The sequence below is a fragment of the Varanus komodoensis genome, unplaced genomic scaffold, assembly GCF_004798865.1.
Source record: "Varanus komodoensis strain SLA01 unplaced genomic scaffold, ASM479886v1 scaffold12, whole genome shotgun sequence".
Classification (NCBI taxonomy): Eukaryota; Metazoa; Chordata; class Lepidosauria; order Squamata; family Varanidae; genus Varanus; species Varanus komodoensis.
In genome coordinates, this window is record NW_025335349.1 from 12,823,261 (window position 1) to 12,845,978 (window position 22,718).

The 22,718-nt window shown below is 45.0% G+C and overlaps 2 protein-coding genes across 4 annotated transcripts in view; both read right to left on the reverse strand.

Annotated features, from left to right (window-relative positions):
* The window catches only part of SNX14 (sorting nexin 14), a 45,382-nt gene extending 23,562 nt beyond the window's left edge, over positions 1 to 21,820 (reverse strand). The window contains exons 1-5 of the mRNA XM_044421687.1: positions 21,589 to 21,820; positions 16,246 to 16,366; positions 15,039 to 15,115; positions 14,855 to 14,933; positions 4,609 to 4,652 (exon numbers count right to left, since the gene is read on the reverse strand). Coding sequence (XP_044277622.1) covers positions 4,609 to 4,652; positions 14,855 to 14,933; positions 15,039 to 15,115; positions 16,246 to 16,366; positions 21,589 to 21,728 — 461 coding nt within the window. The 5' untranslated portion in view covers positions 21,729 to 21,820. The remainder of the gene's footprint in view (positions 1 to 4,608; positions 4,653 to 14,854; positions 14,934 to 15,038; positions 15,116 to 16,245; positions 16,367 to 21,588) is intronic.
* Positions 16,246 to 22,718, reverse strand: part of LOC123019122 (synaptotagmin binding cytoplasmic RNA interacting protein) — a 36,171-nt gene continuing 29,698 nt past the window's right edge. For all 3 annotated transcript variants that reach the window (XR_006413854.1, XR_006413856.1, XR_006413855.1), the window contains exon 13: positions 16,246 to 16,366. The gene's annotated coding sequence lies outside the window, so the exon portion shown is untranslated. The remainder of the gene's footprint in view (positions 16,367 to 22,718) is intronic.

The following is a 22,718-nucleotide window of genomic DNA, read 5'->3' on the forward strand; positions in this document are numbered from 1 at the left end:
GTCGGTGTGTGTTTTCAAATGGCAACCCATCTTTTAATGAAGCCCATGGGGAAGTGATGGGGAATGTGCCTGTGATTATCAGGAAGCTTTCCATGGATCCCTCCTTTAAAAACTAGGTGCGTCGTATGGTCAGGTGCATCTTATGGAGTGAAAAATATGGTAATATCCCACCTTTCCTGCTCTTGTGAGGAACCCAAGGCAAATTACATAGTCCTCCTTCCACTCCATTTTATCCTTACAACCTACCCTGTGAGGTAGGTTAGGCTGAAAATGAATGACTAGCCCAAAGTCACTCAGTGAGCTTCAAGGCCAAGTGGGCATTAGAAGATGGATCTCCCAGGGCCCCAGTCTAACACTCTAACCACTGCATCTACACATCACACACAGTTTCCTATCTCAGCGGCACCACTTCCCATGCTGTCTCCACTCCCCAGGAATAGGGTTAGAGCAATAGGAAGGGGGGGGGGGGGGGGGGCAAAAATCACCTTGTTTCTCACAAAGTTAAATAACCTTCCAGAAGTGGAGTGACACCAATTTAACACTACTCTAAAACCAAATGCATGTTTTTTAAGTGAGGGAGGTTCCAGGCTGAAGCAAACAAACTGAAGATTAATTCTAAGTATATTGATTCTATCAACCTAGCTAATATAGCCAAGAAGAAAATTTTTTGTGTCCTGTAGCCTGTCATTTCCTGAGTTCTATCTAGAATTTCCTTCCACAATGTTTGAATGTGCAGATATGACCAAGCATCTGGGGTACATCTGCAGCACCTCCCAGCCATATTTGCATATACTAGATTGGATTCAAATTTAAGTATGTGCACCTTCTCAGCCCCTTGTATTCACGGCAGTTTTTCCTGCCCCTGAATATGTTATACAGAGAACCAAGAGAACTTGTTGAATGTGATGGTCTGAGGAATGAGGGAATAGAGGTGATGTGGCAGAGGCACTTTTCATGAACATCACTCATGGAAGGTGCTTCAACCCAATTTTGGATAGGGGTCCTTCTCTTCCCACTTAACTCCCCTGGTCCACAGCCGAGCCCCTTCAAGATGGGCTTTGGTCCTCCTGCATAGAATTTTTGGAGGGTTAGAGGTACTGCCATAAATAAGTCTACTTCCACTAGCCCAGTTGCACACATCTACATCTGGAAACAACCTGTTTTATGTACTCAGGTTCCACTGAGAAACTGTACTTTAAAAAAATCTTCTAGAACTGCACTTAGTGTGGGAGGTGTCTTATTAGGAAAAAAAAGTTTCATCTGGCTCCTGAAACTATTTAATAGGAGGAAAGCAGAAACAACAAAAGAGAAAGGGCACACACTTCAGAAGTCCTAAGGTTATACCTCCAAAACTTGATACTAAAATGAGCAATCACATAACAGGAGGTCAACCTATTTAAAAGCTAGAGAAATGCGGCAGCAGACAAAGAACAAGCTGAAAGTACCAAAGCATATCATGTTCAGGTAATCTTCAAAAGTGAGCTTTTCATTTCTATATATTAAGACCTATGTTTTGTGGCTTGAAGAACTGTATAAATAAAGCTAAAAGACTGGCCCCTTAGATGTCATTTCACAGAAGTCTATTCAGCTAATAAAAGCCTCAGAGCACGCTCACCTTAACACAAAGTGGTGTTTGTGCTCCCCCTGGTGTTAAAATATAGTACAGAGTCCTAAGAACAGCTCATGTAAAAAGTAAAAAATATAGAAACAAAGAAACAAAGCGAGTCAGAAGGGGTCTCCCGGGCCTCTAGTCCAACCCCTGGTTCGAGCCGGTTCTGCTCATGTAATCCCCAACGTGTGGTTGGCCAATCTTTCCTTGAACACCTTCACCTCAACCACCTCCCTTGGAAGCCCATTCCATATCCTAGAGGTCCCAACCATCAGAAAGTACTTCCCAACATCTTATCTGAAGCCTGGTTCCTTGAGTTTTGCCCCACTGGAATGAGTCCTGCCCTCCACTGCAAGGAGGAACAGGTCACAGCCCTCATCCACATGACATCCCCTCGCTAAAAGATGCCCTCAGAGTCTCCTCTTCTCCAGGCTGAAAAGACCCAGCTCCCTCAATCTCTCCTCATATGTCATCCCTCCCAACCCAGCTCCCATTTTTGCAACCCTGCACTGAACCAATTCTAACCTAGTTATGTCTCTCCTATAACGTGGAGCTCAGAACTGGATGCAGTACTCCAACTGTGGGCACACCAGAGTTGTGTAGAACAGTATCAACACCTCCCCAGATCTGAAAGTCATGCTTTTGGCTATACATCCAAGGGTGGCGTTTGCCTTCTTAACCACCACGTCACACTGCTGGCATCCCTTTCACAAGTGCTGCTCTCTAGCCACTTGCCCCCCATCCTGTACCTGTGACACCTATTCCTGTGCCTCAAGTGCAAACCCTTGCACTTATCCACTTTGAATGCCATTCTAATTCTAATGTCCCCTGCCCACTTCCACAGCCTGTCCAAATCCTTTTGGATCTGGATCACCTGCTCCTCAGTCGTGGCCACTGCCCCCACTTTGGTATCATCTGTGAATTTAGTCAGCAGACTGGTTAATTTTTTTATTTAGAAAATTTGTAGGCCGTCCATCACTGTCGTCTCGGGATGGCTTACAACATTGTTTCAAATCCTAAATAAAATAAATTAACTATTCCACAACTGAGCATAAAGGTAAAGGTTTCCCTTTGACGTTACGTCCAGTCATGCCTGACTCTAGGGGGTGGTGCTCATCTCCATTTCCTAGCCGAGGGAGCCAGCGTTTGTCCGCAGACAGTCTCCGTGGTCATGTGGCCGGCATGACTAAACACCGAAGTGCACGGAACGCTGTTACCTGCCCACCGAAGTGGTACCTTTTTATCTACTTGCATTTGCATGCCTTTGAACTGCAAGGTTGGCAGGAGCTGGGACGGAGCAACGGGAACTCACCCCGTTGTGCAGACTCGAACCGGCGACCTTTTGATCTACCATCCCAGCAGCACAGTGGTTTAAACCACTGCACCACCTGCAGTCCCTACAACTGAGCAGAAACGAATAAGTTAAATAAATTGAATACAATCTCCTCCTGGTCACTGATAAAAAGGTTGAACAGAATCAGTCCCAGAACTGACCCCTAGGGGACTCCACTCATCACCAGTTGCTATCCTGATGATTCCCCATTGTTTCCCCATGCGTCAGCCATGCCCTAATCCATCGGACAGTGCATCAGTCTATCCCAATATACAACATTAAGCATGGCGGTTTGCAATAGAATTGCGGTTCAGTAGTACAGCAAATGCTGTGCATGTAAAATGTTCCTAGTTCAATTTGCAGCAAGTTCTGACAGGGCAGGAAAAACTCGTAGCTGAAATGCTGGAGAAATGCTAACTAGGCATGCCTACACAGTACTGGGCTAGATGACTGAAGGAACTGACTCAGTAAAAGGCAGCTTGAACCTTAATCCAATTGGGCAGGACCCAGATTATTTGCATGTTTCTCTTTGAAACCAACAATTGATGACAAATCTTTCATAACAATTTCAATTGCACCTAAGTGCAATTAGCTTAGACTGGATCCATCTCAATATCTGGTAATTATTTTTTTCCCTTCAGCTGTAGAGGAAAGACCACATTCCTCCTAAGTGGAGAGCCCATCCACTTGGATTTCCTTTACTTTGCATGATACAAGCAGTAAAATTGCACTGCAGCACCTAAAGGCCATTCTTAATCAAGTCACAAAATTCAACCATTCAGGAAAAGCATGTGGTACAGTCCTCTGAGAATGTTATAATTTCAGAATGCAAGTGGGAGAAAAATACATGTTTGAGTTCTCTTCCAGGTGAACATTTCTCTTCATGTGGAAAGATCAGGTAGAATGTAGGGGCATTCCTTTCAAGTGTTTGCCTTGGATATGAATTGTTTCAGACATGAAACATGTTAACCCATGAGACACAATAACCTACCTAACTTCTAATCTGCTGCAGTCTAGAATTATTGTATCACATCCTTCTGCTCAACATTCAAAGTTGCACTCAGACAGAGGTGGCTCTTTGCTAGAACACTGCCACCTGTTTCTGTGCATGCCATCCTTGCAAAACTGTGCAGTGATGGGGTATCTATACCAAGTCAGTCATACTGATTGTTGCTTTGGTGATCGAGTGTTGGGGGCCCAACATAGCACTGGAGCTGTAGGACTGAGCTGTTACAAGCTGCCATCTTAGTACAGCAGCCTCCCACAACCTGATGCCCTCTATATGTTCCAGGTGACAGCACTCAGCATTTCTGATCATTCTTAAAGTGGAGAGGTTAAAGTCGAAAGCATCATGCTAGGAAAGGAGATGCAGATAATCAGTGAACCAGACTAAAACCACAACAGGACAGTGATACATAATCAGGTGAAAACAAAATTCTAAGGCAGAGTTCAAAGCAAACCTAAATGCCATTACACAAGCAATACCTTTGATCTTACAGCAAACAAATATTCCTCCATATTTATTTTGTGTGAAGTATAAAACGTTATGTTCAAAGAAAAATACACAAGAATGCAAATGCAAATAACGACTGAAGCAAAATTAAAATGTTCACTGTTTCAAATGAGTATATGGAATGTTGCAGAAATAAAGCACAGAAAATCTTACCTGAACCAAGGATAAACAAAGTTTTCCAGGACTAGCTCAAATACCTGCAGAAAATTAGACATTAAACATTAAATGACACATTAAAATGAACCAATCAAAAGCGCCACCCATGATACATTTTGCACAAATCCTAGTCTAGGATCCAAAAATACATCCCAGGTCAAATAATACTGAACATTCTTTTGCTTACACCCCTCAAAGAACACTCCTTCAACAAAGGTCTTGCATGAATGAATTCTAAGCTTCTACTCCCTCACTTCTCTTCACTGGGATTTCCCATGGTAAAGACAAGGAGAGGGGAGACTTACATTACAGAATCAGCACGCCTGGCTTCAGACAGAAATGACACATTTGTGCCACCTTTTAACTTGTTTTTAATATCAACAGTGTGACTGCAGCAACCTGAACCTATTGCCTACCCCACTGATATAATGCCTGTAAAAAAATGAACACCATAAAAGGCTGAACAAAAAGGCTAAGCTAATATAATAAGACCAGTGTGTCAACTTTCCCCTTCATGGATCACTACCTTGCTGTGGCGAAGGGGCTTGTGTAGCTCAATGAAGCTATGAGCTATGCTCAAGATGGACAGGTCATAGCAGAGAGCTCTGACAAAATGTGATCCACTGGAGAAGGAAATGGCAACCCACTCCAGTATCCTTGCCACGAAAACCCCATGGACAGTATCAATAGGCAAAATGATATGACGCCAGAAGATGAGCCCTTCAAGTTGGAAGGTGCCCAATATGCTACTGGGGAAGAGCAGAGGGCTAGTTCTAGTAGAGCCAGAAAGAATGAAACAACTGGGTCAAAGCCGAAAGGACACTCAGTTGCCGATGTATCTGGTGGTGAAAGGAAAGTCCGATGCTGCAAAGATCTCTACTCAACAGGAACCTGGAATGTAAGATGCATGAATCAAGGCAAGTTGGATGTGGTCAAACAAGAGATGACAAGACTGAACATCAACATCTTAGGAATCAGTGAACTAAAATGGACAGGAATGGGTGAATTTAATTCAGATGACCATCAGGTATACCACTGCGGGCAAGAATCCCTCAGAAGAAATGGAGTAGCCTTCATAGTCAATAAAAGAGTAGGAAAAGCAGTACTGGGATACAATCTCCAAAATAACAGAATGATCTCAGTTTGAATCCAAGGCAAACCATTCAACATCACAATAGTCCAAGTCTATGCCCCAACCACTGATGCCGAAGAGGTTGAAGTTGACTGGTTCTATGCAGGCCTACAACACCAAAACAATGATGTCCTTATCATCGTGGGGGATTGGAATGCTTAAGTAGGAAGTCAAAAGACAACCGGAATAACAGGCAAGTTTGGCCTTGGAGTACAAAATGAAGCAGGGCAAAGGCTGGCAGAATTTTGTCACGAACATACGCTGGTCATAGCAAACATTCTTTTCCAACAACCCAAGAGATGATTCTACACAGGGACACCCCCCCAGATGGTCAACACAGAAATCAAATTGACTATGTGCTCTGCAGCCAAAGATGGAGAAGCTCTATACAGTCAGTAAAAACTAAACCAGGAGCTGACTGTGGCTCAGATCATGAGCTTCTTGTTGCAAAATTTAGGCTTAAATTGAAGAAAGTAGGGAAAAGCACTAGGCCACTCAAGTATGGCCTAAATCATATCCCTGATGAATATACAGTAGAGGTGACAAATAGATTTAAGGAACTAGATCTGATAGACAGAGTGCCTGAAGAACTATGGACGGAGGTTCACAACATTGTACAAGAGGTAGCAACTAAAACCATCCCAAAGAAAAAGAAATGCAAGAAAGCAAAATGACTGTCTGAGGAAACTTTACAAATAGCTGAGGAAAGAAGGGAAGCAAAGGGCAAAGGAGAAAGGAAAAGATACACCCAACTGAATCAGAATTCCAGAGAATAGCTAGAAGAGATAAGAACGCCTTCTTAAATGAACAGTGTAAAGAAACAATAAAATAGGGAGGACCAGAGATCTCTTCAAGAAAATTAGAGATATGAAGGGAATGTTTCATGCAAAGATGGGCATGATAAAGGACAAAAATGGCAGGCACCTAACAGAGGCAGAGGAGATTGAGAAGAGGTGGCAAGATTACACAGAGGAACTATACAAGAAAGAGCTTAACATTCCTGATAACCACGATGGGGTGATCACTGACCTCAAGCCAGACATCCTGGAATGTGAAGTCAAATGGGCCTTAGGAAGTCGGGGCAACAACAAAACTAGTGGAGGAGATAGTATTCTAGCTGAGCTATTCAAAATTCTAGAAGACAATACAGTTAAGGTGCTACACTCAACATGCCAGCAAATTTGGAAAACTCAGCAGTGGCCACAGGCTTGGAAAAGGTCAGTTTACATTCCAATTTCAAAGAAGGGCAATGCCAAAGAATATTCAAACTACTACACCATTGCACTCATTTCACATGCTAGCAAAGTTATGCTCAAAATCTTACGAGCTAGGCTCCAGCAGTAAGTGGACCAAGAACTACAAGAAGTACAGGCATGATTTCAAAGAGGCACAGGAACTAGAGATCAAATTGCCAACATACGCTGGATCATGGAGAAAGCTAGGGAGTTCCAGAAAAACATCTACTTCTGCTTCATTGACTATGCTAAAGCCTTTGATTGTGTGGATCACAAGAAATTGTGGCAAGTTCTTAAAGAGATGGGAGTACCAGACCATCTTATTTGTCTCTTGAGAAACCTATATGCGGGTCAAGAAGCAACAGTGAGAACTGGACACGGAAAAGCAGGTTGCTTACCTGTAACTGATGTTCTTCGAGTGGCCATCTGTGCAGTCACACATATGGGTACTGCGCCTGTGCAGTGCCTTTGGCCGGAAGATTGAAAGCTAACGGTTTTTGGCGGGAAGCTCCGCTCCCCTCCCCCATGGGCTATAAAGAGCGGAGCGTCCTCCATTTGTTCAGTCTTTGATGACCGAACGTGCGCCCCCTTGTGGAAAAATTCTCAGCATGAGATAGGAAAAAAGGGATCGGTACCAAGAAAAAATGGGAAACTTTCAGTACCGATGAATGAGTCCACTCACCGACACCGAGCGGGGCCGGCGGGTGGGTTGTGTGACTGCACAGATGGCCACTCGAAGAACATCAGTTACAGGTAAGCAACCTGCCTTTCTTCGTCGTGGCCTCTGTGCATCACACATATGGGTAGATTAACAAGCTTACCATCAAAGGAGGAGGGAAGGTGTCCTCATTGTAGGACGGAGGAGAGTACAGTTCTACCGAAAGAGCAGTCCCGTCGAGCCCGAACATCGAGACGGTAGTGCCTGGCGAAGGTGCAAGGGTTCGCCCAAGTAGTGGCTCGGCAGACGTCATCGATCGGAACTCCGGATGCGAATGCAGAAGACGTAGCGACAGCTCTAGTGGAATGGCCTCGGGGAACTGTAGGCAGTTCGAGCTTAGCTAACTGATAGCACAAGGTAATAGTGTGGACTATCCACTTTGAGAGCCTTTGAGGAGTGACTGGGTCGCCCTGATCTCTAGCCAAATATTTAATGAACAGTTTATTGGATCACCGAATAGACTCCGTTCGCGATCGATAAAAGGCTAAACAACGCTGAACGTCGAGGGAGTGCAAAGATCTTTCCAAGGGATTTGACGGCGATGGAAAAAAGGCAGGCAGTACAATGTCTTGTCCTGAATGGAAAGGTGTAGAGACTTAGGGCAAGAAAGATGGGTCGAGACGTAAAATGACCTTTTCTCTGTGGAAGTTTAGATAAGGAGGGTCGATGCGGAGGGCACAAAGCTCACTAGCTCTCCGGGCTGACGTGACAGCTACAAGGAACGCCGTCTTCCACGAAACTAATCGGAGATCCACAGTCGCCAAAGGTTCAAAGGGGGCCCTCATAAGGGCCTGTAAAACTATGGAAAGGCTCCACATGGGCCTAACCAGTCTAATTGATGGATTAAGGTTATACAACTCCAGCAGGAACTGAAGAATGTGTTCAATTGATGAGACAAGTGGGGAGAACGAATGAGACTCAGCAAAGACGGAAAACCGCTTCCATTTAGCTGTATATGACTTTCTTGTGGACGGCTTTAGAGCAGCATCGATAATATGCTGAATCTCAGGGTGCAAGAGCGTTGGATTCGAATTCGACGGGGTCTGTCTCGAACCGGATGGTACAGAGAGATTGTGGCAGTGAGAAGCACCCGCATGGTTGGATTTGAGAATCGGGGCCGAAGCAGTCGAAGTGATCGTTGAAACCGATGAATTAATAGAAGCTGTAGGATTCGAGGCTCTCGAATCCGTCGCCGGCCCCAATGGAAGGTCAATCATTGAATCCACCACGCTGTCAGATTCAATGAGAGCAAGTCCGGGTGACGAAGTGTGCCGTCCATTTGCGTTATAAGATACGGAAGTGTTGGAAGATGAAGAAACTCCCCGCGGGAGATGCCGAGCAGTTTTGCAAACCACGCTTGGCGTGGCCACCAGGGGGCAACTAGTATCCCCGATGCACGGTCGCTCGCTATCTTCGCTATGACCTTCATCAGAAGAGGGATCGGAGGGAAAGCATAAAAGTTGATGTTGTCCCAAGGGATCATGAATGCGTCCCCTAGGGATGCTTGTCCGATTCCCGCTCTCGAACAGTAAGTCTTGCACACCCTGTTCTGTTGCATAGCGAATAGGTCCACATCGGGAAATCCCCAGCGCCTGAACAGGTGGTTGCGCGTGCGAGGATCCAGTTCCCACTCGTGCGAAGTGAAGATGTGTCTGCTGAGAAGATCCACATGCACGTTGTCTGTGCCAGCCAGATGAACGGCCATCAGAGTAACGTGTCTCGGAATGCACCAGTCCCAAATCGTCATAGAAAGCCTGGCTAAGGTCGGTGACTTCGTCCCTCCTTGCTTGTTCAGATAAAAAAAGGTCGCTATATTGTCCGAAGTTATCTGAATGATCCGATGATGAAGGAGGTCTTCGAAAGAACGAAGGGCTTTGAAGACTGCCAGCAGCTCTAGGAAGTTGATATAATTCTTGGACTCTAGACGAGTCCACGTTCCCTGGGTAGATAGGCCAGAGCAGATCGCCCCCAATCCTAGGAGAGATGCGTCAGTACAGAGAGTTATCGAAGGAGGTTGCGCCCTGAAGGGGACTCCCACCATGAGATTGGTCGGCTTCAGCCACCAGCACAGGGAGTGGAGCATGGAAGACGGGATCCGAATCCGTTTCGACTGTGGGTCTCTTTGTGGATGATACACCTTGTTGAAAAATAATTGTAGTGGGCGAAGCCGAAGTCTGGCATGTGGAACTACAGCAACTGTGGAGGCCATATGCCCCAGGACCCTCTGGATGGATCTCGCCATAACCGTCCCCTCTCGTTGAATTCGATGGATATGGTGAGCTAGAGTCTGCTGTCTGTCCTGAGGGAGGAAGGCTTTCTCCAACATCGAATCCAAGCGGGCTCCAATGAAGGTGAGCGTCTGTGTTGGAAGAACAGAAGATTTCTCTGATTAATACGTAGACCCAGACTATCTAGTAAGGCATAGGGTGTATGGATGGTGTCTAGGAGTCCTTCTCTGGATTGCGAGACTAACAGCCAGTCATCGAGGTACGGGTAAATTTGTATGCCCTGAAGGCGTAGGAAGGCACAGACAGGAGCCTCACATTTGGTAAAAATTCTCGGAGCTGAAGCCAGTCCGAAGGGTAAAACTTTGAACTCATAAAGTTGGTTTGCAACAGCAAAACGAAGGAAACGCCTGTAATTTGGATGAATTGAAATATGAAAGTAGGCGTCCTTCAGGTCCAGTGAGGTGAACCAATCCCCTCTCCTTAACAACGGCAAAATGTTTTGAAGGGTGGTCATACGAAACTTTCTCGGTATAATAAACTTATTCAAGTCCTGTAAATCCAAAATCAGACGTAGACCACCGTCCCGCTTGGGGACCGTAAAGTATCTGGAATAGAATCTGTGGAGTCCGTCAGATGGGAATACTTGACGAATCGCTCCTTTAAGGAGAAGTTGATGTATTTCATCGAGAAGTACCGGCGAACATGAAGTAGACCGGATCGGACTCGATGGAGGGATGATGTCGAATTATATTCGATAGCCGTGTTGAACGATGGACAATACCCACCGGTCAGATGTGATGGACTCCCAAATAGGGAGTCGGCTTTGGAGCCGGTCCCCAGATGAGAGGGGGGTGGGTATTAGAGGAGCGTGAGGAGTGGTTCGCCAATCCCGTCAGCGCTGTCTCCGATCGTCGAAACGACGGCGGCCCTGTTGGAAGCGCTGTTGGGGCTGAGGGCGGTGGCGCTGCTGCTGCTGTTGCTGGCGGTGTTCCGGCAGCTGTCTCTGTTGGTATGCCTGCCTGTAGGATGGCCGATTCCAGGACCACTTACGTCTGCTATGTGACTGGATCTCCATCCTGCACGCCGTCATTCTTGACTCGTGTAGTTTCTTGAGTTTATGGTCGGTACGTGAATGGAAGAGTCCCGAACCATCAAAAGGCATCTCTTCTATTCGCCGCTTCGTTTCCTCCAGGAAATTACAACTCTGAAGCCATGCGTGTCTCCAGAGGGAAACGGCACCGAACAAGGCCCGGGAGTCAGTGTCCACGTGGTGATGCGCCGTGAACAACTGCTGCACCGCGATCTGCATGGCTTCTTTGATCAGGACCTTTGCAAGGTCACCCTGGTGGTTTGGGAGGGTGGAGGCGACGTTGTGGAGGCGCTGCATAATAAAATATTGATAGCGCGCCAATGTCGCCTCATAGTTAGAAATGCGAAGTCCTAAGCCCGAGGCAGCATAGACCCGCCTGGCCAGGGAATCTATTTTCCGGCCCTCCTTATCCCTTGGCGCTGTATGTCCCCTCGCCTCCCTGCCTTGCGAGGATTCGACGACCGCCGAGTTTGGTTTCGGGTGCTTTAGCAGGAAGGGGATGTCTTCTTCCCTGACCCTGTACATAGATCATATCTCCTGGACGTCAGTTGAGGATGTGAAGGTAGGTCCCAGGGCTGCGTCATCGCCTGCCGCAGGGTAGTTATAAGTGGCAGAACGATAGAGGTCGATTGCTCCCCGCGGACGACGTTGTAAAACTTATCCGTCGACGGTCCCTGGTGCTGGGCAGCGTCGATGTCCAGGGACTGGACAAGCCTCGACATCAGCTCCGCGAAGGAGACGTGTGACTCATCGGGTGACGCAGGATCCTGGGATGTCACCACGACGTCCGGGGAGGTTGAGTCTACGTCAGAGTCATCCGAATCAGCACCATAGTATGGCGGGGCAGAAGATGATGACTCCACCAGTGATAAGGAGCGGCTGCTTCCGCTTTGTGGGGATCGAGGCGGTACCCTCCTCAAATCCACAGACCGCGGTTGGTCACGGGGCGGAGGTGAGGATCGCACTCTGGGAGCAGGGTAGTATCCCACAGAGAGCGGGTCTCCCCAGGGTTGGCAGTAGGGATGACGCCAACTCTCCGGCGTTGCTCTACCGAGCGGCTCCTCCGATTCCCTGGTGGGGACAGGCCAGCTTCTGTCTCCAATGTCACCGCGGGCATCGGTGTCAGTGACCTCGCTCTGGGAGGGGAGTCCTGAATTTCCCCATCCGAGATAGACCCCCGCAGAGTTGGAAGGGGTGCTGGCGGGAGGTCGACTGCACGTCGGGGAGACCCCTGAGGGGTGACCGGCATAGCCTCTTGAAGAATCAGTTGGGCGGGGTCGGTATCGTAACCGCCACCGGTACCAAAGGGCCCGTTGGCTCCGAGTCCCGATTTTGGGAACGATCCGTAGACTTAGCCTTCTTTGGAGGCTTAGAGGCCATTTCCTTTATGGCCTTCTTATGGCCTGCCGGCTTGTCTTTGGCATGTTTGCGCTTCTCATGCCTCTTTCTTGGTGAGGCAGAGGGGGCCAGCGAAGCGGATGCACCTTCATCTGAAGGGCGTGAGGGTGGAGCCACAGAAGCGGAGCCTGGTTTTGGGATAGAGATGAGCGGGTCTGATTGCATCAGGGCCCTATCCCAAAGGAGCCTCCGAAGCCGGTTTTCGCAGTTCTTCCTAGCCTGCTTAGAGAAGGCTAGGCAATGAACGCACTTATCCGTCCTATGCCCCTCCCCAAGGCAGAGGAGGCATAGGTCGTGCGGATCAGTAGGTGCCATTTTTGACCCGCAGTCAGCACATTTGTGGAAAGCCGCCCGCTGCGCCATCGCAGAAAAAGGAAGAAAAGAGAGATAGTGCAGAGGGTAAGTATATATTTTTGGGGTTTTTTTTTTTAGATCGAAGAAGAAATGAGAGAAAACTACACAGAACGGGAAGCGAAGTAAGGGGAAAGTAGTTTAAGGGCAATATATAAGGAGAGAACCAAGAATAGCCAAAGCGAAAGTTGAAAGTGGCACGAGGCACAGCGAACTGCGGTCGCAAAGACTGAACAAATGGCGGACGCTCCGCTCTTTATAGCCCATGGGGGAGGGGAGTGGAGCTTCCCACCAAAAACCATTAGCTTTCAATCTTCCGGCCAAAGGCACTGTGCAGGCGCAGTACCCATATGTGTGATCCACAAAGGCCACGACGAAGAACCACTGATTGGTTCAAAATTGAGAAAGGAGTTCGGCAAGGTTGTATACTGTCGCCCTGCCTATTAAACTTATATGCAGAGCACATCATGAGAAAGGTGGGGCTAGATGAATCACCAGTTGGAATTAAGATTGCTGGGAGAAATATCAACAACCTCAGATATGCACATGATACCACTCATGGCAGAAAGTGAAGAAGAACTAAAGAGCCTCTTGATGCGGGTGAAGAAGGAGAGTGCAAAAGTTGGCTTGAAACTCAACATTAATACAACTAAGAGCATGGCATCTGGTCCTATCACATCATGGCAAATAGATGGGGAAGAAATGAAGGTAGTGACAGATTTTATTTTCCTGGGCTCCAAGATCACCGCAGATGGGGACTGCAGCCAAGAAATTAAAAGACACTTGCTCCTTGGGAGGAGAGCTATGGTATATCTAGACAGCATACTAAAAAGTAGAGACATCACCCTGCCGACAAAAGTGCATATGGTCAAGGCTGTGGTTTTCCCAGTTGCAATGTACGGCTGTGAAAGCTGGACCATGAGGAAGGCTGAGCACCAAAAAATTGAGGCCTTTGAATTGTGGTTCTGATGGAGACTCCTGCAAGTCCCTTGGACCGCAAGGTGATCAAACCAGTCAGTCTTAGAGGAGATCAACCCTGACTGCTCTTTAGAAGGCCAGATACTGAAGATGAAACTCAAATATTTTGGCCACCTAATGAGAAAGAAGGACTCACTGGAGAAGAGCATAATGCTGGAAATAATAGATGGCAAAAAAGGGGATGGCAGAGAATGAGGTGGCTAGATGGAGTCACTGAAGCAGTCAGTGGGAGCTTAGGAGGACTCCGGGGGATGGTGAAGGATAGGAGGAGCCTGGAGGAATGTTGTCCATGGGGTCACAATGGGTTGGACGCGACTTTGTGACTAGCATAGCATAGCATAGCATAGCATAGCATAGCATAGCATAGCATCAACTTTTCAGAAATACTTATCTAACATCCAAAACAAGGATGCCTCTGTTTTTAAGACAAACACTGGCTATTACAGTGGCACCTTGGCTACAAGCTTAATCCATTTCAGGACTCTGGACGTGACCCAAATTGGTTGTGACCCAAGTCAAATTTCCCCATAAGGTTCAATGTAAATAAGGTTAATCCATTCTGTAACCATTTTTTAATCACAAAAATTTGAAACAAAGTGACAAACAACAACAAAGCAACAAAGTACTGTACAGTACAGTGGAGAACACTTACCTAGGTGGGGGGAAGGTTATTGCTTGGAGGAAGAGTCCAAACGATAATCGTGTGATAGAGATCATGCTTGGGGTGGGGGGCGGGAGATGGCCACTATCGCGATCACGCTTGTGCAGGGAAGATGGGCGCAATTGCGGACATCTCCCCCTGCCCCCAATCATGCAGATGGGCGCAACCGCGGTTGCACTTGTGCAGGGCGCGACCACGGCCATCTCCCCCTCACCCCAAGGACAACCGTGATCACGCCCTCCTTCCCTGCACAAGCATGATCGTGATCATGGCCATCTCGCCCCCACCCCGAGCATGTTCGCGCAGGGAAGATGGGTGCAATCGCGATCATCACCCAATGCGGAGTTTGCGACCTGAGGCAAAATTTTGCCAAAATTTCTCTTCACGACCTGATTTGGTCGTGAACTCAGGTGTTTGTGAGCCAAGGTACCATTGTATTGCTATACAGTTACCTCTGACAGGGAAGCGTCAACTTTAGAAGGAATTTTCAGGTCCAGCCATGGTTGATAATTTTCCAGCAGTAAGGCTGGCCTATAGAAACAAGAAAAATATTGTTAAGTAGATTTTTCTACTTAAAAAGATTGTTTTGTACATCTTCCTCCAAACTATTTTTCTAATTCTGGATCTTTAACTTACCTATGTCTATTACATTTGACATTGCCACATACAGCACAGCTACAACCTTGGGAATACAGTTCTTGCACATCTGGTGGCTAAGAGAAAACAATAAGTGTTTAGTGCTTCAGCAATATAAAAATCCATTTGCCGTTTTTAAATGTATGTAATGTAAGTGATCACATACTGTCATCACACAGAAATAGGAAGGAATATCAAATTGTTGAGAGGTGGTTCTCCCCAGCTATCTCACATTAGGACAGTCTGAGTACACACACAGATCCTGCTTTACTCATGATTTAAAAAAGATCCACATTGACAACCATGGATTTCCCACTATCCTACTAGACTTTGCCCCAAGTGTATGGATAACATACACTTTTCGATGTTAAGTGAAAACCTTTTTATTTTCCCATCATTTTAATGTGTAGCTGATTTAAACTGGGGTTTTATTATCTTAAGTCATTGGATGCTGTGCTATTTTGTTTTATCTTATCTGTTTTTTCATTGTAAGCCATCCCGAGATGCTAGTGGGGGGCAGGTTAGAAAAGCTTTAAATAAATAAATAAATAAATATCAATGGATAAATGAATAGATTATGTTCAACAGCTAAGAGAAATATCCTTGGCCTTTAAAATCATTTCTTAGTGGCTAGCGCAGAATTAGCATATATTTCCTTAAATGAAATTTAAATATTTTACAAATCCTTGTATTATCCAGTAAGGGAAAGACAAATAATTATCATTTGCCTTCTCAACAAATTTTCTGAGATAGCAAAGGGAATGAGCAAAACTTATAACTCAACACAAAATCAATTCATTATTTATTTTAGAAAGGCTCTCTTTGATGGGTGAAACTCAAAGATACCTCTCTGCTGAGGCAAAAGGCACCACCGACAAATCCCTCCACACCCCACAAGCACATCTGCATTAAAGGACTGGGGGATCTTGTGGAGCAGAATGAGGTAATGGGAGAAGAAAAAGTCCTACAGCATGAGCAGAAGTCCATTCACATGATATTTGATTTCAACAAGTATTTTCTTCTATATCAAAAATAAGATGTTTTAACTTGGGGCAGCAGCAATGTGGTTCTCACTGTGGAATCAACTAAACTATTAAGTTAGATCAACTTCCCAATGCAACAATCAAACCCAAACACATTTCGCAGCCTGATGATATTATTTGCCACATATTAGGTATTCAAGTGTATTAACAAAGGTAGACATTACCTTGCTTTTGTGTTTGATCGTAAATAGAATATTTGGTAAAAGGGAATCTGGTCTTAAGGAACAATAGAATGTAACAACTCCTGCCACAAATGACCAGAAGATCATCAGAATGTGCAGATACCTCAAAAATTAAAAGAAAAACAACAGTATATAAGCCAATGCAAGACAGTATTACCTTTTTGCTATCAACTTTGGAAGAATAAATCCTATACTTGTGCATGCCACTATATCTCAAATTTACACAGCAATCTAGAAAAACATGTCTTATGGCATTTAATCTCAAAAATGTGACAAAAAGTAGATCTCATTTAATAAGCAAGAACCTTATTTTTTAAATTGTCCATCTAAGTATTACCTCACCCATTTCTAAACTTTCAAACAGATATGCTTATCTTATCTGATACTTCATGAAAATGTTATTGAATACTTAACCTAAACCAAAATCTGCTGAACACTGAGCGCCAAAGTGGAAACAAGTACAACAGGGGTGGGAAACAGCCCAAGAGCCAAATTCTATTTAGAAAAGCTCTTGGGAAGCACATTCTGAGTGGGGCAGGGGATGAAGGCAGTCAGGCAGACCCAAAGGTTAAAGGGGTGGGACCAAAATACCAGCAAATTATTATTCAAGGCAGATTTGACCCCCAGACTTGAGGTTCCTCACCCCTGAAATATAAGAACAAAGTATGCATTAAGTTCCTTTTAATTCTAGAGGATTTATACAGTACCATTGTCTCACAGTTCTAGAGTGACAGTTCTTATGTAATCCTATTTAAATTGACTCTCTTATGGTCCTCTCCAGTTTAAATATACTGTGTCACAGCTCAAAGGCAAAAACAGTTATTTTTTTTATTCACACACACACATTTATAGGCTGCCTATAATTGCTGAGGCCTTCCTAGGCGGCTTACAATGCATAAAACATATTAACGGAGTAAAAACACTTTAAAAATGCAACTAAAACATAATGAATTAAAAATCTATAAAAGCAATTAAAAAGGGCCACAGCATGCAGGCTAAATGTTAAAAAAAATCCTAAAAAGATATGTCTTTGCCGGGCGCCAAAAGGAAAATAGAAATGGCGCTAGGCGCATTTCTCTAGGGAGGGAGCTCCAAAGATGGGGAGCATCTCATTTAACTCTGCTGAGAAGTGGAGTTTGGCCAGAGGCTCCTTGTCCTAAGAAGGTACGTGTCATTCTGCAAAACAGAAACATGATGCAACAGCTCTTTAGAGCACCACGGAATGCTTTCCAGAAGCTTCTGCTGCCTTTCCCAAGGCACTTGAAGAACAAGAAATCGCCTACCGTGTGAATTCAGATCCCACCTGGAAAAGCTTAACATCTCATATTAAAGAACGTATTTACATGATTTGTTAAAACAATGAATTATTAACTCAATTTGCTTATTTGTGTTAAATTGTATTCATACTTGCTTAATACCATGAACTGCTTTGTTGTGGACATCTGATTTGAAAAAGTTGTTTCTAAGTACTAAAATGCATAAAAAGCTGACACTTTCAGATAAAATGGGAAGGTTACCTTTAGGAATCTTACTGTGACCCAATCTCAGGTATTATATGCTTAATTTTTTACACTATATGGAAATATTTTATCCCAACACCTTTTTAAAAAGAGGTTAGAAACAATGATGTGAAATTTGGAATCTGTGATGAAACTTCCAGATTAGGCAGAACAGAAAAATTCCCATGGGATTGAGTTATCAGATTGTATCTGATGTTAGTCCTACTTAGAGCAGGCTAACACTGAGAAAAAAGAACATTTGTTCAACTATAAATAGTCAAAAATTAGGATTGGGTCTAAAACATGCAAGGGAGTGTGGTGCCATGTTTTGCTTCCAGATTCCAGTAGAATATATCCCTCATGAATTGCAGCTGGAGAGATTATTTTTGTCAGGCTCATGATGCAGGAGGAAAGGGTTTAATCCACCCATCCCCAGGCTCATCCTTATAAAACACACAGGGGGTGGACAATCTAGTGCTCTCCAGATGTGCTGGTCTACAGTTCTTCACATGCTTGGCATTGCTGAAAAGAGTAGCTACAGCGCAACACATCCGGAATGCACCAAGCTGGGAAAGACTGAGTAAGCCTTACTCCCCATCCTACATCTGCCTCCCTTCCCTGCTAGTTTAAGCAGAAAAATCACACAGCTCCAACTGACATGTCACATGCCAGATGTTCCTAAATTATTTTGCACCATGTTTGTCTTGATAAAGTTTATTTATGCAGATTTCTAGTCTATTTTCTTCCTGGAAAATGTACATCCAAAGTGTCTTTTTTCACTGTTAATCCACACCTGCCCTCATGAATTTTGATGTCACCACACTATGTTCAAGCAGTTGTGGAGCAATTCCTTCAATCAATGGCTACAAGTCATTATGGATATATACTGCCACCAGTATCAGAGCCAGAACACTTCTGCAAAACATGTGAGCTGAAGGCACCATTGCACTCATCCTGCTTGTGGGATCTCCCTTGGCATCTGGTAGGCCACTGAGTGAACATACTATTGTACCAGTTAAGCCAGGGGTGAGCAACTTCAGAAAGCTATTGGTTATTTCCCTTCCTCCTCCATGGGCCATGTTCCTGTCTCTACATACCCATGCAATTTGTCAGTGGCAGCAAAATCAAATCACTATGGATCAAAGCTCGAATTTAGCTAGTTTTCAAGTTAATTTTGGCAGTTACACTGTTTTGTGGTGGTTTCCTACTGAAAATCATCAGTACATTTCTTGCTACTATTATATAGCACGTTACCCACCCCTGAAATAGATCTTAGGTTTGAGTCAACATAGCTCTTCTAATGCATAAGAACTTGGAATAGAAATTAGTAACTTCAGCTGAAATTTAGAAGAGCAGCCTGAGGAATGCAGTCTTACTGCATTTTTTGCATTTTAAGCTGTGTTCCACAGTAACAGAGAGGTGTAACCAAAGTCAGGTGTAACCAACTTTTGGCTCTCCTTGCACTTTGGCCTATAATTCCATCCACTCTCACTAGTGATTATGCTAGCTAGAAGTGACGAGGAATATAGGCCAAAACATCTGTTCAATGCTTAGAGTAGCAATGGGTAACTGTATGTTGTCTGCTTACTTTACTGGTCAGGCTTTTAGAAAGCTGCTGTCTAAAATTATAATCAGCAGTTGCCAAGACCGAACAGGCCCAAATGAGAACATGCGTAACAATCTATATGGATATGATATTTTCAAGCCATAAATATTATGGGAATTAAAAGGTCATTGCTTGAAAAGAAGGGGCTAAGCAACTTTCCTTAGAAGTTCTGAAACTCAAAGCCTAGTAAAAGCAATTCACATAACCAGCTTTCTTAGTGTCACAAGTACAATGTGAATGTTGAGCAGGAAAGAGACGTAAAGTCAAACTTACAAACACACACAGAATTTTCACCAGGTAACTGCAGAAAAGTAAAATGTCTTCTAGATGAAAAAAGTGGTAACAAGCCCTTGTAAAATGTTGCAAGTCTTCAGAGTTAGGTTTGTAACATGGATGTCAGGAGTGTCAATTCCTCATTAAGGGATGAGACAGTTCCAGTAAAACCATAGTAGCAAAACCACTGTTGAAGAAGCCAGTCCTAGATCCAGTGGCTATGGAGAATTATCATCCAGTTTTCAACAATGCCTTGGAACATATGTCAGCTCCAAGCAATTTTGAATCACACTAATTATTGAGAATCATTTCAGTTGATTTCTGAAAGTGCCCCAGTCACTTACTTCTACCAAAGAAGGGAAGGAAAGGGGAGAAAGGTGTCTTTTGGTGCCATGACAATGATACCTCTCTTGCTTATTTCTCCGAGATGGTACAGGGGAAAGTGTGGGCAGTCATGGGATCAGTCAAGGGCTGTAGCTCCAGCCCTTCCTGGAAGAACTTACACAGATGGTGGTGCTGGAAGTCTTCGTTTTCATCCCCTGTCCACTGACATTTAAGGCAACTCATGATTCTATTGTCCCCCATGTGTTTCAATATTCATGAAACCACTGGATGAAGCCATTTGGAGTTTTGAGCTGAGAAGTCATCAACATGCAAATAGAACACAGTTCTACCTCTCTTTTCCACTGTCTACTTATTGGGATGCTGTTAAATCCCCGAACAAGTGTCTGGGGGCAGTACTGGAATGGATGAGGGATAACATGCTGAAGCTTAATCTGCATAAGGTAGAGGTATAGGAAATCTGCTAATCTGGATGGGGATTACTGAGGGCCCAGGTCTGTAGCCTGGAAATGCACCTACATTTTCTATGGAGTGCCCTATGGAGGTGAAATGGCATCACTGGCAAGAGTTAATCATTTTAAATAAAAAGAAAAAGCTGAGCTATTCATAAAGCATATACTTTGGTCATGCCCAGGTTAGATGACTGCAACTCTATGTTAAAACTTTATAGTGCTTTATTTTATTGTATTGCATATACTATTGTTAACCACCCAAAGAGCTTAAATTACTGGGCACCACAGAAATGAAATCAGTAATGTTTGTTTCTTTATACATGTATTTATAGGCCGCCTATAATTGCTGAGGCCTTCCTAGGCGGCTTAACATGAGGTGGCCCTTGAAGACAATTCAGAAACCAGAATGGGTACAGAATATAGCAGCTAGCACACTACAGCTCTTATGTAGTATTGTTTATATTGACTGCCAACTTCTTTCCAGATTCAAATCAATGTGCTGATTTTAGCCTTTAAAGTTCTAAACGAATTGTGATCCCATTATCTGAAGAACTACCTACAATTATATGACATTGCCCAACCATTTAAGTGTCAGAGGTCCTGTTCTTTGGCTAATCAGCAAGAGTTCCCAGCTGCTAGGGATATGGCTTTCTCAAAGATGGAGCTACATTCCCTCCTCAGAGAAAAACAAGGGCTTCACTATTGTGGCTTTTTAAATAATAAACTGAGAGATCCATTTGCTTCAGTCTCCAGGTGCTGCTTAAAAATAATCCACGGGTGCATCCGATTTCAGTGTTTAACTGAAACCATATACTCACAGAAGCTGTTTTTTTTTCCAATGTACACCCACAGATGGATTAAAAATTTCCTTCATAAAATGAAATATAATTACAGCATGAGGAAACGAGACCAGTTCATCTCCGCCCCACCAGAAACCACGGAAGGCAGCCCTCCCATTCTTTCGATGTACAACCTCCCTTATTGCACAGATGAGAAAAATTTAATACGGGGCTGCTTCCTCGAACTTACCACGCATTTTCCATACCCGTACTACGGAGGATACCTTCCAGGAAGCGGGCAAGTTCCTAAGGAAACTTTGCTCCGATATCCCATGCCACGAAGTTGAAAGGAGCCCCCACCCGCGCCCTCTTACCGGCTGAGGAGGAGCGTCGCGGCACTGAGCGCGAGGAGGATGCAGCAAAACAGCGGGTACTGACGGCAGGTCTCACGCAGCGCCTCCACCCCGCGAACCCGCCGGCACAGCCTCTCCCCGGCCGCGCGCACCCGCCTCATCGCCGCAGCGGCGGCGGCGGCTGACGCGCCCCACCTGCAGCTCGCGCTCAGTCACTAACTCGCCCCGGACCCCCTAACCCTGCGCAGAAACACGAACTTCCGGTTTCTCTCACGTGATCCGCGGCACGTGATCGTCCTCGCTCCACGTGAGCGGGGGCTCGAGCCAATGCCGCCGCGTCACCAGGCCGGAAGTCAGACGTGCCCGTTTCACAGCCTCTTAATTCAGCCTTTCACACTATTTGCTTCGAAGCCGTGAGCTGCCCTCTAAAGGCAGCAGTGCTCCAGGAGGCCCTGCGTCCCGTCCGCCAGCTCACGAAACCAGCCGACGGACAACGGATGAATGAATGGCACTGAAGCATTTCCGCCCTTAGCCTGTCCCTGCCCCTGCTTTACTCGGGGAACGAAATGACCTTTCAAAATGGCGTCGCTAATATCGGCTGAGCGGGCCAAAGCTTCCAAGCTCGACGCTAAACGCTGTTCTATGGGCCTTACTCCCTAAGCGGGCCTAGAAATGAAGCCTATTACAGTGCAGAGCAGCAGTACCTACTGCTTAACTAATTACCAGTACTTTAGGTAATTTAAGCCCCCTATCAGAAAACTCGTATGTTTTGCACCCTATGTGCAAAAGTTGAAGTTCTACTCTAAATAGCACAATTATCACAGCAAGGAGTTTTGCTTCCTAGAGTCTACAGCAGCCGTGGAACTCATGGCTGTAAATAACGGGCTGCAAATCCCAACAGCCGAACCTGCAGTTCAAAATCTGGAGGGCAACAGGTTTCCCATCCCTGGTCTATAATCCCATGTAGATCTCAAGCTAGTAGAGTTCGGTGTATAAAACAGCTTCACCTATTAGTTCCTTGGTTAGAAGGCTATCACTGTAGGGTTTGTAAATATTTGTAGACTATCTTCATGTATCAATGCTACCATACCACCCTATTTTATATCCATAATTAGAAAGAAAAGGGAGATCTTTCATATACTTGCAGCAAC